At 46.2% G+C, this 17,298-nt stretch overlaps 1 protein-coding gene across 1 annotated transcript; it reads right to left on the bottom strand.

Moving 5' to 3' along the window:
- Window positions 1–4,307: 4,307 nt before the first annotated feature.
- Window positions 4,308–16,296, bottom strand: FZD7 (frizzled class receptor 7). The gene has a single exon (XM_082467154.1). The coding sequence runs from the start codon at window positions 14,341–14,343 to the stop codon at window positions 12,619–12,621; it is 1,725 nt and encodes a 574-aa protein (XP_082323280.1). The 5' UTR covers window positions 14,344–16,296; the 3' UTR covers window positions 4,308–12,618.
- Between the last annotated feature and the right edge of the window lie 1,002 nt (window positions 16,297–17,298).

Raw genomic sequence — 17,298 nt, 5'->3', positions numbered from 1 at the left:
AATGAGATGAGCTCAATCCAAATCCACTTTGGCTCCAGCAGTCACCAGCTCCCCCACTGGTGGCCATGATCCTCCTGTGATACCCTGCCATGTGGGGTAAAGTCATTAAGCATAGATCATGGAAAAACAGGGTCTAATACCCTGTTAACAAGTAACACATGACTTGGAATAAACATATTTCACAATGCGAAGAAAAGCTAATCACAGTTTTAGAGTTATTTCAGAGAAACAGAGTCTATTCTATGGATACCAACAATTCAGTAGTCAGGGTAGGAATAAAAGCAGAAAGAGGAATGCAGTACAGCATAGGAATCAAGGGGTCTTGGGCAAGTAACTTAACCTCTTGGTGACTCAGCTTTCCCTATCTTTAAATTGGGATAATAGTATCTATCTCAGAGAGTTGTTGAGAGAATCAAATGAGATAAGATGTGCTTAGTATACTCTGCATATGCGCCTGGTGCATCAAAACCCTCAATTAATGTTACCATTCATCGTAACTCTGGGGCGCAGGGAATGAGAGTAATGATCTCTCAACTATTTCAACTAATATTTGACAAAGGAATGATTGAATCGAGGTGTCAGTGGCTCAGAAGCAGGGCTGTGTTCAGAATTTTCTCTTGCTATCTTGCTCTCTCTCCTTCCTGGGTTTTCCCTTTGATTTCTTTTTTTTTTTAAAACTCATTTCATCTTTGTGTTTCCTTTTTCTTGGTTCAGAGTAACAGGTAAGAAAGATCTCTAGGGTAAAAGAAGTGTCCCTGAGGAAAATGAGGCTAACTCCTTTCTGCTTTTTCTTGAAGGTTGATCCTATGCAGAAGGCTAAACTTGGGTTAAGTTCTTTCATTTTTTAAATCGAATAACCAGGATTAAGAGACACCATAATGTTTACCCTACACATGTAGTACCTGTTTTGGAGGTGGAACCCATTGAGTATTTCTGTTTGTAAACAGAGTCCAAACCTGGTATTCTGACTAGCAGAAAATTGTGTTTTATGATTTAAAAATAAGAAAAGGACAATTTAGGTAGATTCTGATTGGATAGTAGAGATCGAATTTATATTTTTTCGGCCTCCACTTCAACTGATCAGACAGATTTGGGCAATGCTGAGAGACGAGCACAGAGCAGTTATAAATGCATAATAGTGGTGTGTGCACTGAAAGGGGACTTAGTTATCTGAAGTAAACATTTTGTATAACCTGTAGACCAAAAACCACTTGGTGAATGGAAGAATTGTATGTCACCTTCCTCTCATCAGAGATGAACTAACTGAATTTCCTTGCTGTTTCACGTAACTCTTACAGTGAAGTAGATTCTCACCTTAAAAGAAGTATGAATCCACTTTTGTAGAGGGAGTTCCCCTAAGTGAACCCCGAATGGAGAACTTGAAAGCTTAATTTTTAGCCTTCCTTTTTGTCAGCTACTGTGCTAGCAGTAAAATAAAACATCTTTAGGACTTGAGAGGATGATTTGGTTTGAACATTTGTTCTCATTTTCTGGGGCTCTTCTGACTTTATCAAGCCTTTTGGCTTTTTTTAAGAAAGCTGTAAGAAGCACTGGCAAATGTGTGCTCTGCTGGAAGCCCTAAGTACTGGTGGCAAGTTAATATGGCATTGACTGATTCCTAAAGAAAGTATGTTATTTAGTAATTTAATTCCATGGAAATGCTAAGTGCAAATGGTGATGAAAATGGCAACAAATCATCCTTAGGATGGATTCTTTTCTGCTAAAAATTAAATAGTTTCCTTGTAGGCTGGTATGTGTCTTTGTGCAAGGGTGTCAAATGACATCCATTTGACATCCATGCCAACCCTCGTGGAATGAGACCCAGAAGTTGACGAGGAGAAATGCAGCTATAACTACAGTATTTCAGTGTTAATCACGAAGGATCGAGAAAGAGACAAAAAGGCGGGGGGCGGGGGGGCGGCGGGATATGTATAACAGCCTTTTAATAACAAGTTAAATTAAAAAGATCTAACCTTAAGATTTAGATTTTTCCCTCAAATCTGCCTCCCGTTAGAGCCTCAAAGTTCAGTTTGAACTCACTCTCACGTGCAAGCTTCCTTTATTTATAATAGTCTGCACACACACACACACCACCAACAATCTTTCATTTCTTCTATGCATGACTTGATTTTCTGTGAGACTCTATAATTTCTAAGCAACCTAAAGCTTACCTAGACCCATAAACTAATGAATGGGCTCTAGATTCCCCTTCCATCTAACTAGCAGGCTTTGATTAGCAGATTAGCAGACAGTTGTACTGGGCAACACCTTTTGAGTTTCTTATTTACCCGTTTCTGCTATGAAGTCTCCTATGACTGGACCCTTCCCTGGTTGGAAATCCAGTTATCTTGCCGGCAATGCCACAAGCCTGCAGAAATGTGGCAGGGGAGGTGCAGTGGGCTCAGGGTTCCACCCGAGCGTTCCGCATCGGGAGAGAGCTTCTTTCCCACTTCGTCACACTTTCTGGAGCCAGGGATGGGAGGGAAGAGGAATTTAACTACATTCTCTGGAATTGTTTTTACTCTTTCCACCAAATCATTTCCTTTTTGTTAAAGAGCACTCCAGGGGGGAATTGACCTAAAATATTCCTCCTTCTATATCCTTAAGGCCCAGATCAATTCTCTGTGCTTCAATTGTCCCTTCTGTAAACTGGGGACAAAAAAAGGGTTTTTAGGGTAGGATGCTTACATAAGCTCTCTCTAATGCTCAGTAAGATTCCAGAATTCCATGTTGAGAGCGTATAAAATGAGAACAAGAATAATTTCCAACTCGTAATGTTGTTGTATAGATTAAATGAGTTAATGTTAGGTGCTTCACACAGAACCTGCACAGAGTAAGCTATCATATTAACATTTCATTACGATAACACTGATATAATATATGTGATACTGGTACTGTGACGGTTCCTGTGATTCTCTCAACAGGGCTTTAGGAGGGGGGTCTCCGCCATGCTAGGGTTGTTTTCCTCATGCTCCCAGTCACTGACTCCTGGTTAGCAAGGAGCGTGAGTTTTCCTTTTAAGCCCCTGCCCCAACTCTGAGGCTGGAATGGGCAGGGAAGGAGGCCATAGCAATGGAGGAAACCTCTGGAGGGACTCAAAGCAACCCTCCGAGCGGCTCCATCTGGGTGGTTCTGGGAAGCACTTCCACAAGCTCATTCTTGCTAACAGGCCCTTGGACCCCAATGTAGAAACATGCAAGAACAGGGCGCATCCAGCCCTTAGAATTTTTAAAAAAATATTTATTTATTTATATGGCTGTGTCGGGTCTTAGTTGCGGCATGCGGGATCTTTAGTTGCGGCATGAGAACTCTTAGTTGCGGCATGTGGGATCTAGTTCCCTGACCAGGGATCGAACCGGGCACCCTGCATAGGGAGCACGGAGTTTTAACCACTGGACCACCAGGGAAGTCCCCAACCCTTAGAATTTAAATAGCACTTATGAGTCTGCTTCTCACAAAAAAATAAAACAAAGCAAACAAACAAACAAAAACTTCCTGGGGCTAGCACTGCAAAGATCCTCCTCGATTCCATTCTGTCCTGATGTAACTTATTTTCCTCACTTACCCTCACTTCAATCCTGGATTAAAGTAAAAAGAATAATAGAGGATAGAAGACATTGAGACCTTAATCAATATTTGTAGCTGGGTGATTAGGGACACAGGCTATAGTCAATTTTGCTGCTCTGTAGCTCACCTTTCAGAGCCTGAGTTTCCTCACATGTAAACTGGGGAGGGGGAATGATGATACCTACCTCACAGAGTTGTTGTGAAGAATAAATGAGATAATTATATATTAATAATAATAATGCTGACATTTATCGATCACTATTTGATGTCAAGTACTGTGGTTCGGGCTTCGTTTGGATTATCTTAACTGCTATACCAGGTTGTACCCAGGGCTTAGCATATGGCCAATATTCAATACATGTTAGCAATTATAAAGATAATGCCAATATCAGCAAAGTACAAAGAGCCAGTCTTCACTGCCCTTGGCAAAGTGTTTGTGCAATCATGCTCCCTTTCCCAAAGCTGGTCCAAAATCACCCATCACTCCCCTGTCCACCTTATGTCCCTCTCCTTCTGGTCACACCCCATCTTGAAGCTCAGATTCAGGGTCGTTGGGAATCATGATTACTCGAGACACTGAACAAGCTGCTTTTAGCCTCACTAGTTTCCCCTTCTTCAGAATGTGATCAAGATACCATTAACCGCTACTGTAATCAAGACATTTTGGTACTGGCACAAAAACAGAAACATAGATCAATGGAACAGGATAGAACGCCCAGAGATAAACCCACGCACATATGGTCACCTTATCTTTGATAAAGGAGGCAAGCATATACAGTGGAGAAAAGACAGCCTCTTCAATAAGTGGTGCTGGGAAAACTGGACAGCTACATGTAAAAGTATGAAATTAGAACACTCCCTAACACCATACACAAAAATAAACTCAAAATGGATTAAAGACCTAAATGTAAGGCCAGACACTATCAAACTCTTAGAGGAAAACATAGGCAGAACACTCTATGACATAAATCACAGCAAGATCCTTTTTGACCCAGCTCCTAGAGAAATGAAAATAAAAACACAAATAAACAAATGGGACCTAATGAAACTTAAAAGCTTTTGCACAGCAAAGGAAACCATAAACAAGACAAAAAGACAACACTCAGAATGGGAGAAAATATTTGCAAATGAAGCAATTGACAAAGGATTAATCTCCAAGATTTACAAGCAGCTCATGCAGCTCAATAACAAAAAAACAAACAACCCAATCCAAAAATGGGCAGAAGACCTAAATAGACATTTCTCCAAAGAAGATATACAGATTGCCAACAAACACATGAAAGAATGCTCAACATCATTAATCATTAGAGAAATGCAAATCAAAACTACAATGAGATATCATCTCACACCGGTCAGAATGGCCATCATCAAAAAATCTAGAAACAATAAATGCTGGAGAGGGTGTGGAGAAAAGGGAACACTCTTGCACTGTTGGTGGGAATGTAAATTGATACAGCTGCTATGGAGAACAGTATGGAGGTTCCTTAAAAAACTAAAAATAGAACTACCATATGACCCAGCAATCCCACTACTGGGCATATACCCTGAAAAAACCGTAATTCAAAAAGAGTCATGTACCAAAATGTTCATTGCAGCTCTATTTACAATAGCCAGGACATGGAAGCAACCTAAGTGTCCATCATCTGATGAATGGATAAAGAAGATGTGGCACATATATACAATGGAATATTACTCAGCCATAAAAAGAAACGAAATGGAGGTATTTGTAGTGAGGTGGATGGAGTTAGAGTCTGTCATACAGAGTGAAGTAAGTCAGAAAGAGAAAAACAAATACAGTATGCTAACACATATATATGGAATCTAAGAAAAAAAAAAAAAAGGTCATGAAGAACCTAGTGGCAAGATGGGAATAAAGACACAGACCTACTAGAGAATGGACTTGAGGATATGGGGAGGGGGAAGGGTAAGATGTGACAGGGTGAGAGAGTGGCATGGACATATATACACTACCAAATGTAAAATAGATAGCTAGTGGGAAGCAGCCGCATAGCACAGGGAGATCAGCTCGGTGCTTTGTGACCACCTAGAGGGGTGGGATAGGGAGGGTGGGAGGGAGGGAGACGCAAGAGGGAAAAGATATGGGAACATATGTGTATGTATAACTGATTCACTTTGTTATAAAGCAGAAACTAACACACCATTGTAAAGCAATTATACTCCAATAAAGATGTTAAAAAAAAAAAAAGATACCATTAACCACTTATTGTACTTTAGGACAGTGGGGAGAAAGATAGTTTGTAAACACCAGTGAAGGTATTTCTGGCCCACTCCCCACTTGAGAGGCTGGTGTGGGAAATAAGTGAGGTGAGAAGTGTGTGCTTAGCTCTGGCTAAGACTCAGGATGACAATTTCCAGAAGTCAGTCTGCTAAACCCAGTGCTTGGCACAGCACCTGGCATGTCCTAGGTCCTCAAGAAACAATTTGTTGGCACTGAAGATAATTCATGATTTTTAGCTCAAGGGCTTATTCTGTACATCATCTGCTACAAAAAGCAACTCAGGGGCCAGCTGCCATGCATCCCTCCTTCCAGCTAACCCAGATTTGGAAACTGGAACTAAATGCTACATGCCATTTGTTTTCCTTTGGAAATTAAAAAATATAACTGGTGCTAGGTTATGCAACACAAGTTTCATTGTTGGTTACTACATTTCCTATCCACTGTCCCACCATACCCTCCCCAAGATGCTTTTCCCTTTGAATGAATTGTCCTCCAGAATCTGCAAGGCCACACTGAAGTTTGGGGATCACATTTTCTAAGGGTAGGTGGTATTAGGTGTTTGTCTTACTTAAATCAATTGAGCAGCTTGTTTTCATTCATGGACTATATGGCACTTTATCTCTTCACTTTTCCTCCCTTTGTTTCTGCCTCCTAAATGCCCTTTCTTGCTTCTATTCTGATATGCCCATCTCTCGGAGACCACTTCTTGAACTCGAAGCTGAACTGATGTTAGGGCTATGCCACATAAACAGATTTGCAGGTGTGAAGCATTTTAAAGGAAGATCAACAGCAAAAGAGGTGGCCTTGAGCTCCCCAAAAGATCCTTCCAAAGTGAAGTAGACCCCCAGCCAAAGCACACTGTAATCCCTCATAGTAGTTTCAATATTCTTTTGTTAGCTTGAAGTCTTCTGAAAGAGACTTTAGGGACAGTGACCTAGAGAAGCATTTAAAATTCTGGCTGGTATAACTGTTCAGAACCAAAAACCTTTGTCCTATTATTTCAGCCACATAAAATGTTGATTTGGCTTTGAAATACCTAGCAATGAGAATTCCACGATAAGGAGACTGCAGCCAACCTGGTTGTGATATGGACGTGGTCTTTGAGAGAAACCAAGAAGATCTGATGCAATAAACCCCTTTGGTATTGAGGAAGGCAGACTCCCAGTGGCAGAAAGCAATTGCTTATGAAGAGGAGTGAGGAGAAGCATGGTAGCTACTTCAAGAAACTAGACAGCCTCCCAAACTCATATTTTGGCTTCAGTGTACAGTAATACACTAATGATTTTACTTTTTGAATTGCGCTTATAAAGGCCGACGGAAAGTTCATTTTCCTTCACTGAGCGCACACTGGCTTGGTTTGCTGAGAGGTGGGACACACTGGCCTAGAGGAGGAAAAAACAACCAGTCAGGGGTTTCAAAATAGCCGCGGATGGTCCACAAATGGATGAGCCATATTTGTACTTCACACCAGCCGCTTGGAATCGCAGGATGCTGGAGGAGGGCCTCGGTCTCAGACGTCAGCTTCACCAGTGGAGGAAAGCAAGGCCCACGGAGATGAAGGAATTGATCTAAGAGCATGAAAGTTATGGTGAATCACATAATCTGAGTTCTTGGGAAATGCATTCTTGCTGGATACCCACCCTCTGCAATTAGATGGGTTACTCCCACGACTGAACCTCCCAGTACTTTCAGAGAGAGGCTGTGTGGCATGTTACAGGGAATGCACCGAGCTCAGAATCTGAGGACGGGAGATGATTCTTTCCTCTTCCTGTGTCACTTCAACTCACTAAGCCTCTCAGCTTCTTCATTTTTAAAATAGGAATGATTCCATGTTACATGATTGTTACAATAATTTTGAGGATAAAGTCAAATAGTGAATGTGAAAGCAGCCTTTAAAACAGTAAATGCCACCAAATGTCAAGTAATATTATTCTAAATAGCATTTGGGCCTCTGTGATGACGCTTGTCAAGTTCTTCCTAGAAAGATAATTAGTTGCTTATTCCTCCATGGGGGATGCTGTCCTCCCTCACCCTGAGCTATGCTGCAAGTTACTTTAGGTGGAATGTGTCTTCCTTACTTTTATCTGTAATCCTGTAATCCCTTTAGTACCTGTCATACTACTTTTTCTGTAGTGGTTGCTTGATCAGTACTTCTTGGACTAGATCACTTATAATAAACTATTGTCTTGACTAAACTTCCCTTTTTCCACCACTGTGGTACTAACTGAGAAAATTCCAATTAGAACTTTTTTTTTTTTTCCAACCGGAGAGTAAGAGGCACAATGAGTATTTACCAAAGACCTGACATTTTAATGGTACCTTTTTAACTAGTTCACTTTTCTATGAAATGTGAGGAATACAGATTCAGAGGTAAGAAATATCACAAGTGGGAAAGTAAGAGTTGAAGAACCAAGTTTTATGAAATCACTTTAATGTCACTGACAGTGAAATAAGAGAAAAATAGAACAGATCTATGAAATATTTAAGTCCACATTGGCGTGCTTCGGTCTCTACTAGAATTTCCTGGAGCCCTGTAGACTGTTATTCACCATCCACATATGCATATGTAAAAATATACCATCTATAAATAGCCACCTGCCTTTTCAGTGAAATTAAAGATGGGAGAGTTAGAAGAGAATTTCCCAGTATAATTACAGGGCTCAAACCTACAGCTGTTATACTCCTATAGTTCTACCCAGAGAATTTCTGATATCACTATTTTCTATCAAGCACATTAAAAAAATCTACTTTTTCTTTAATGGTGAGATGTTGTCAACAGGACATTTATTTGTTTCTCACCAAGATTTCTCACAAACCTACTTTAAAAGATTAGGTGTTGCCTAGGGTTATTGTATAGACTAATTTTGTTTTATAAACTGAAGAAAATGTTCACAAGTGTTTCTGCTCCTTAACTAGGGATTAACACCAAACTCCTGCCAATGTTTTTCCTACTCCACACATGCCCTTTCACAAGCACTCTCTCTCTCACCTATTTTCTGCAAAGATGCACCTCCTTAAGGATCCCCAAGCCTCTAAAATTCTAAGGTAAGAATCTACGACGTTAGGACGTACCACATTGTGAAAGGAATTAAACTGAACAGTTTTATATTTGCTTGCAAAAAAGCAGGTAGTAATTTATTCATACACAGTCTTTGTTCCCTCGCTAAAGACAAGTGCTCTGCAATCTGTGAGCGCCCTGCAGGATGAGGCAGCACTGACAAGAGAGGAAAGGGACACATTTACAGGAGCAGTCACATAGCTCTCCCACAGAAGGGTCTAAGTGCCTTCAGCAGTTAATTTGCGAGCAAAAAACCCCATTGGGAGCCTTCCACCTACTCCAAAAGCAAACACTCTTAACAGGCAGTATTACTGTGGTGTTAGAAGAGGCATGCTTTAACCTAAAAGGTGTCATTTTATGAGCAAAAACTGGATAAACCTTAAGAGACTTGAAGTCGCTATTTTTTTCCTTCCTCGATGCCAAAATCTTCACAGCTTAAGATGACCTCCCACCCGTTGTGATGTTCAAACCCCAGGAGGATCTTAAAGCCGCTTTGCACAGTGCAGCCGCAAGCCTTCCTCCTCTTGGTGAGGACTGTCACTGGTTTTCATTGCATGTGTTTGTAAAACACACCAGCCATGTGTGTGAGCCTATTAATTAAAATAAAAACAGAACTGTTTCTGTTGAGCTTTAGAAGTACAGAAACTTAGAGCCAAAGCAGGGAAGGAGAAACAGCAGTGTCCTGTCTGCTGCTGTGATGGCTGCCAGAGAATGAGGAGACTCTATTATGAAAAGCCAGCAAATAGACACCTGAATTAAAGTGGGAAAAAAAAAAAAAAAAAAAAAAGCTAGCGAGGAAGTATTTAGAATGCCTTTATTATTTCCCTGAGGGACTGTTTAATATCAAAGTGCCTGGATAGCGAAGGCTTCTCGGTCTAATCTGATTCCAAAGTTAGCCTCTCTGACAAGAGGAGAGAATAGCTTCAGTGGCTTCTGAGGCCATCCTGGGGTCAGGCGTGGAGTCTATTCCTGCCGGAGCTGCTGAGTCACTGCCATCTTGGGGAATCACTTGACCTCTGGCTCAATTGACCTACAAGGTAGAGTGAAGCCTACAGCTGGGAAGGCTCTATGTGCAATGCCCCTGTTATGATCTCTGGAATCAACTACAGACTTTCCCAGCCACCTGAACCCAAAGGATTTAAGTCCCAACACTTTAGATAAGGGGCCTTAGAATACAAAAACACCAATCAGTGATTTAAAAAAAAAAAAAAAAAAAAAAAATCACAGAATTCTTCCCAAGGAAAACATCTCCAGAAAAGTGGACCAAAAATATTTAGTCATCTTTCAAATATGGACTCTATGCCTGAAGGGTAGTAAAAACATGGATCACGTAGCACCCCTCTAAAAGAGATGCTTATTCTGTACCTTCAGTAATTTATCCAGAGCAGGATGTGAAAAAGCTTAGTGGTGTCTGTGGTAGGGTGGTGTGGAGAGAGGCCGGAAGCAACAACAACAGAAAAAAAATAAAGGACAGTTAAGGCATTCATCACACTCTGTGTTTTAAAAGGCAAGAAAAAAAGACCTTAATATATATAACATTTTCCTCTATGAGGGACACATACAGTGGCGTCCTTCCATACCATCTTTCTATAATACAACATTCTGTTCTTTGGCTTACATAGGAACCATAAACTAAATATACATTCACTTTGTATTTAAAAAAAAATTTATTTGTGATCTGTACATGTGATAAAGTGGGGCTTCCTTGCAGATTTTTAAAGGCAAAACAAAACAAAAATCCAAAGTAAAAATGTATAAATACAATATATATTTTCTTACAAAAATGGGAGATTTACAAAATATACATACTGCACTTGTCTCTATTTTACAAATTTCACATGCAAGAGATACAACACAAAAGATGCCAAAAACTGTGTAGTGGGAGTTTTAAAAATCTGACAAATCAGACAGTTTTGGAGGTTTAAGGAACACAAGGTCAATGTTAACTTTAATATAAAAAGCAGCTCCACTCAACCTAACATTACACATATAAAGCAACTTGTACTCCTGACAGTACCCTCTATGATTTAAGAACTATTTAAAACAGCATTTAAAGACTGTTTTGAGAAATAGGATAGTATTGCCAGATTGGAGGGTGGTGTCAAAGGTGGAGTAAAGGTTAGCTCCCATGATTCTCTGCTGAGCTTTAGCCCATTATGCAAAAGAATTGGAGTTCTATTACAGAAAAAAAAGTACATGATTTAAGATTAATAAATTTAAGTCATCCAGCGCATTTCAAAGAACTCCAGAATTACTTTGAAGTTTACCTTCTTTTAATGACTTTCCTTAAAAATGGGGCCCATGGTTTGAACTGTCCGCTTCACTCACTGTCATTTCTGCAGGTCACCTTCCCACCCGGCCACACAAAGACAGGGTCAGCATACACATGATATTTTATAAACGGATTTATGGAACAAAGGAAACAGGACAAAATGCTTTTTTACTTTTTAAAAAATTTAACGTTCCTTTATTATGAGGCTAAAGGCATTATGCTTCTCCTTTTATCTTGAAGGATTCAAATTGGAGGGAAAAAATAGAAAAAAAAACCTAAATGCAGGTTTATGGGAAGACAAAAAAATGAATGGGGAGATTTCCCTGAACGTTTTAACAGAGCCTGTTGGATCATGTGTTCTGAATTAAATTTACTTAAAACAAACACAACAAAACCCCTTGCATTTCCTTTAGCCAAGTCAGAACCTCTGATGGAAAGGGGTATGGAAGCACACTGCCCTTCACTTTTCCTTAAAAAGGAATGTTTATCGCAACCAAATTAACATTCAAAGGGAAACTTCAGATTTGCGCTGCTTTGCCTATAAAAGTTGCTGTCTTCACAGTTGTTCCTTTCCACAGGGAGACACTTGTTTCCTCTTTTGTCTCTTACAACAAAGACAGGGGGAAAAATGCATTCCTGTTTTGAAAAGCAACAAGTCATCACTTCTTTTCAGGGTATTAAACCAAATAAAACACCCTTCTTTCTTCCTCCTGCCTTTCCCAGAAAAGAGAAAAAGTAGTAGAAATAACTACTACTCGCCATCTTTCCCTTGTTGCAAAATGTTAGCTTCATTTCTTTTGCATCCTCACATTAGGATTCTAGGAGGCAGGCCTCCCGAGACTTCAAAATGCTTACTTTACAAGTCTTGAAAGGAGTAGAGGAGGAAAGACAGGCGGGAGGAGGCAGGGGAGGAGAGACTGTAATGTCTGACCCTGGAAATTAACCCATCTGGGCTCCAGTATGGCCCCAGTGAAAAGAGATTACGGTTTGACCACCGCTTAACAAGGACTCTGCAGGGAGTCCTCCCTTCTCCCAACAAAGCGGCCGCCGCAGACAGAGCTGTGCCTTTCACCCGGGCCTCACAGGAGTGAGGACAGGCCACTTGTCTTGCAGCAGGGGAATCGCTCGCAGTCCCCGTTCGGCCCCAGAGCCGGGAAGAACTCGCAGCAAACCTTCTGATCTCAGTCTTTTCGACCGGCCCAGGTCGGTCCGTACCGTACAGGATTAACATCATCATCGTCATCATCCTGCAAGTCTTTGCCAGAAGTCTTTTCATCCAAACCGTCTTTCCACTCAGGCCTCTTTTCCAAACCCACGTATATCTATCTCTACGTATATCTTCTCACTTCCAGGTCACTTCTCACTGGAGCGTAAGGAGGTTACAGAAACAAGCCCCCCCCCCCAACCCCGCAGTTCTTCCCCTACCGCGCCTTTCCCCCTGCTAAGGGGTGGGAGAAGGAAGGGCGGGGGAGGCGCCGGGGCTCATACCGCAGTCTCCCCCTTGCTGCTGTGGCTGAGTCTGTGGTAGAAGCGGCGCCACGACTGCAGCGTCTTGCCGGACCAGATCCAGAAGCCAGTGGTGATGCCTACGATCATGGTCATCAGGTACTTGATCATGAAGACGGTGAAGTCGGGGCTCATGGGCGGGAAGTGGCCGGGCGGGCAGGGCACCGCGTAGCTCTTGCACGTCTGCAGGAGCCAGGTGCGCTCCCAGTGTTCGCGGAAGGCCTGCTCGTAGAAGTAGCAGGCCAGAACGATGGTGGCCGGCACGGTGTAGAGCACGCTGAAGACGCCGATGCGCACCATGAGCTTCTCCAGCTTCTCGGTCTTGGTGCCGTCGTGCTTCATGATGGTGCGGATGCGGAACAGCGACACGAAGCCGGCCAGCAGGAAGGACGTGCCGATGAAGAGGTAGACGAACAGGGGCGCCAGCACGAAGCCCCGCAGCGCGTCCACGCTGGACAGGCCCACGTAGCACACCCCACTGAGCAGGTCCCCGTCCACCTGGCCCATGGCCAGGATGGTGATGGTCTTGACAGCGGGCACGGCCCACGCGGCCAGGTGGAAGTACTGCGAGTTGGCCTCGATGGCCTCGTGACCCCACTTCATGCCGGCCGCCAGGAACCAGGTGAGCGACAGGATGACCCACCAGATGGAACTGGCCATGCCGAAGAAGTAGAGCACCATGAAGAGAATGGTGCAGCCTTCCTTCTTGGTGCCCTGCGCCACCGTGCGGTAGCCGTCGTCTGAAAAGCGCTCCACGCACACCGCGCGGTCCTCCAACAGGAAGCCGGCCACATGCGCCACGGCCACCATGAAATAGCAGCCCGATAGGAAGATGATGGGCCGCTCCGGGTAGCTGAAGCGCCGCATGTCCACTAGGTAGGTAAGCACGGTGAAGAGCGTCGAGGCGCAGCACAGCACTGACCACACGCCCACCCAGAGGCGGGCGAAGCGCCTCTCCTCCTCCTTAAAGTACATGAGGCCGTTGGCGCGGCCCGGCTCGCAAGGGGCGCCGCAGTCGCGCTCGCCCAGGAAACGGTAGCCGAGGTAGGGGGGTACCTTGAGCTGGCGTGGGCACGAGAAGGGGAAGGCGGAGCGGCCCCTACCGTCAGCGGCCCCCGGAGGCAGCGCGGTGAAGGGCAGGTCGGGCATGTAGGGCGCGGTGGGATAGGCGGTGGGGCCGCCGCCCGCGCTGCCGGAGCCGTCCGAAGTGTTCTGGCCCACGCAGATCTCTCCGGCGCCGTGCACGGGGAAGTTCTCGCAACGCAGCCGCTCAGGCCATTGGAAGCCGAACTTGTTCATGAGCGCCTCACAGCCCTGGCGGGCACGCTCGCACAGGGAGCGGCACGGCGGGATGGCCTTATCGAGCACGGTACACACGGGTGCGTACATGGAGCACAGGAAGAAGCGCAGCTCGGGAGAACACTGCACCTTCACCAGCGGGTAGAATTGGTGCACCTCGAGGCCCGCATCCTCTTGGTTCGTGTGACCCAGCAGGTTGGGCAGGATGGTCTGGTTGTAGGCGATGTCCGTGCACAGCGGGATGGAGATGGGCTGGCAGAAGCCATGGTCCGGTACTGAGATGCCCTTCTCGCCGTGATACTGCTGCGCCCCGGCGCCCGCGGGCAGTGCGCCCAGCAGCGCAAGCACCAGGGTACACAGGCCCAGAGGCGAGCGCGACGCTGCCGCGCGGGGGCCCAGCATCGCCGGCCGCGGGTGCAGCGGCGTTCTCAGCCCGAGAATCGCGACAAGGCAGCCGGGAGAGGCTGGGATCTGGGGAGGCGCCGCTGCGCCGGGCGCATGAGAGTCCTCGCGGCGCCGGGGCTGGGCCGTGGGCGGTGCGCAGCCGAGGGCGCTGCAGCTGGGGTGCTCGCGCCGCGGGGGCGCCGCCGCCACCTCCGCCCAGCACTCGCGCAACAGCCGGGGGCCCAAACTCGTCTGACTGGGCCGGGGGCGCCGGCGGGGGCCGCCTTCTCCGCTCGCCGCGACGTAACGGTGAGGCTTTTTCTGCGGCGAGGAGCAACAAGCGTCTCCGGTTACCCTTCAAAGTTTGCCCAAGTCTCTTGACTCACAGCGCACAGTAACGCGCGCGCCCCCCACACCAAGTCCGGCCCCCGGGCAGGCGAGAGCCGGGCGCCGCCGCTTGCTAGCCAAAGCCGCCGCCTCTACGGTGCTGCTCCGCCTCCTCGCCTCGAGGCTCCGCTCGCCGCCGCCTCCTCCTCCTTCGCCTCCTTCTCCACTCCCCGCTCCTTCTTCAGCCCCAAAATCTTGGCCCCAAGTTTCAGCCAAACGGCTGATTCTCGCTGAGTCCGATCGGCGTCTTGGAGCCAAGAGCTCAGCGAGTTCTTTCAAGAAATCCAGTCACACTGCGTCCGAAGCTGCGAGGTCCCGGTGCCCGCGGCCTGGGCCTGGCCTCTCCAGCCCCGCTCAACCCTGGCCGGTGAGTCCCGGCGCCCGCAGCCGCCGCCGCCCGCCGGGAGGGAGCGCAGAGTAACGCCTCGGAGCCGCTCAACTCGCCAGAAGAAGCGTCGGGCTCGCAGGGTTCCGGGCCGCCCCGCCCCCTCCCCTCCCCCCATTCACAAACCACTCCGGGGGCGGGCCCTCGAGCTCCAGGGCGGCCCAATGGCAGCCTTTGTTTTCTGTGTGGCCGCCTTTGGATTGGGTGGAAGTCGGAAGGGGCGGGCTAGGGAACCGGAGAGGCACTGTCCGCAGCGCTCTGGGCGGATTCCTGAGGGGAGGGGCAGGGGGCTGGGAGGGAAAAGTTAAGAAAAACTTTTACCCTGAATTCGCTCGCCGGGGGAGGGGGGGAGCGCACCAGAAAGGGAATTTGCTTGAAAGATTTGTTCCTCTTCCGGATACACTAAAATACACATTCCTAAACAGAAGGGCGCACACCGGGCAAGGCTTTTGCAAGGAGAAGCTGAGAATAGAGCAGCGCCTCAGCGGAGAGAGACGTGATCCGGAGTCACTTTAGCTCTCCCCGGGCTGAAAATGCTGGGTTTGGCTGGGCGCTTTTAGGTAGCGGGATCCTAAATGTGGGGTTCGGTATGGGGCAAGAAAGGGGTTCGCCTCGCGGATTGCTTTTCTCTCCCGGGACTCAGACCACGTGAGGCCACAATCTCCTCTCACCCCCTCTCCCCGCGGTAAAAAGGAGGAGGGGCCGTGTCCGAGGAGAAATCGGAGTCGGGCGGAGGGGGCCGGCTTAAGGCAGGAGGAAGTGCAGACCCCTCTGAGGGGAGAGAGCCGGGGAGCGGCGGGCGCGGGGGACACAGGCCCCAGCCCACCTTGACCGCGCGCACGGCCCAGAGTCTAGGGATCTGGTATAGCTTTAGTGAAGTCATTAGAAAACTAAGACAGTGTTGGGGGAAATGACTGTAAAAAAAACATGCGGCCGAGTGCCCAGGAACACTGTACGGTTTAAAGCGAGTATTTGATTGCCTTGTTTTCCTTAGTTCTGCGACGCGTGGCCCTTCGGGATCCCACCTTCGTCGCAGAAGCAATGATTTGATCCTTAGAATTTCCGTAGAAAAGTTTTAATGCGTATTAGAAACCAAGGGCATTTGCTAATTAAAGAGTTTTCAAAACACAAAGAGTGGTTATCCTTGTTCTCGTGTAGCGTTTTCTGATTGGCAAGCGTCCTTTTGTTCCCGGTCAAATCTTCGCCCGGCTGAAGGCACTGGGCGCTGGCGCGCTCTCTCTGGTTACTCCCGGCGCGATCAGAAGTTACGGGGGCGGGGGGGTGGGGGGTGTTTCTCCTCTCTCGCTGGACTGCGAGGAATATCATGAATTCCTACGCAGGAAAGTGACATGTTAAGAAAGGAAAAATCTGCCTCTCTGTCACACACACACACACGCACACGCACAGCAATCCTATGCCTTAAAAAGTGTTAACTCCTGGCTGAGCCCTCCCTCCTGCCAGCTCAGTTCCAGGCGCTAGAACCCTGAGGGATTCTGATCAGGATGCATGTTGGCAGAAGTTGCTGCCTCTGCTGCCCGCGGTGAGCCTCTTCTCCAGCAAGAAAAAACTGATCCTGAAATCGAAGACAATTAATTGGGTTCCCTTCTATGGGAGACTTTGGCTTCCTCTGTTTTTCTTTTCTATTACTGGTGTACGGGGAATCTGTCCTTCCACTTCACAGTTCTTTGTCCTTCTCCATCCACTCTTGTTAATGGGTCTGGAGGGCTGAATCATTTAGGCCAAGGTAGGGTGTCAGACTGCTCCCATTGTCCGTCCGGCCCTCAACAGGAGTCCTTATCTTTTTCTTCCAAAGCATCAGTTTTCCCTTCACACCCAGGACTTTTTTTTTTTTTTTTTTTCTCTCTTTCTTTTGTAGTGTCTGCCTCAGGTAACAGGAAGGATGAATAATATTTTCTTTTAAAATGTCTCATTGCCTCCTTGTATTTTTTAAGGGCTCCTCATTTTCTTTCTAAATTATTATTCTTATCACCTAACCCTGGGGAGCCTTGATATTGATTGCCTTGAAAGATGTTGTTTACAGACGGTGCTGCTTCTTTGCGTTGTCATTTAAAGTGTGTGTGGTGGGGGGTTGGAAATCCTTTTTTCTCTCTGTGAGCTCCAGGATGGTCTCCTTTTCTAAATCAAATGTTCGTGCTTATTCATCAGGCCACTGATCTAAGTCATCTTTGCTTATTGAGGGA

This window comes from Balaenoptera physalus (assembly GCF_965194825.1).
Source record: "Balaenoptera physalus genome assembly, chromosome: 6".
Taxonomy (NCBI): domain Eukaryota; kingdom Metazoa; phylum Chordata; class Mammalia; order Artiodactyla; family Balaenopteridae; genus Balaenoptera; species Balaenoptera physalus.
The sequence above is the reverse complement of the archived record's forward strand: the minus strand, read 5'-3'. Positions and strand labels throughout refer to the sequence as shown.

Bases quoted from the DNA above. Each gene is read 5' to 3' on its own strand.
- FZD7 (XM_082467154.1), bottom strand. From the start codon at position 14,343: ATGCTGGGCCCCCGCGCGGCAGCGTCGCGCTCGCCTCTGGGCCTGTGT.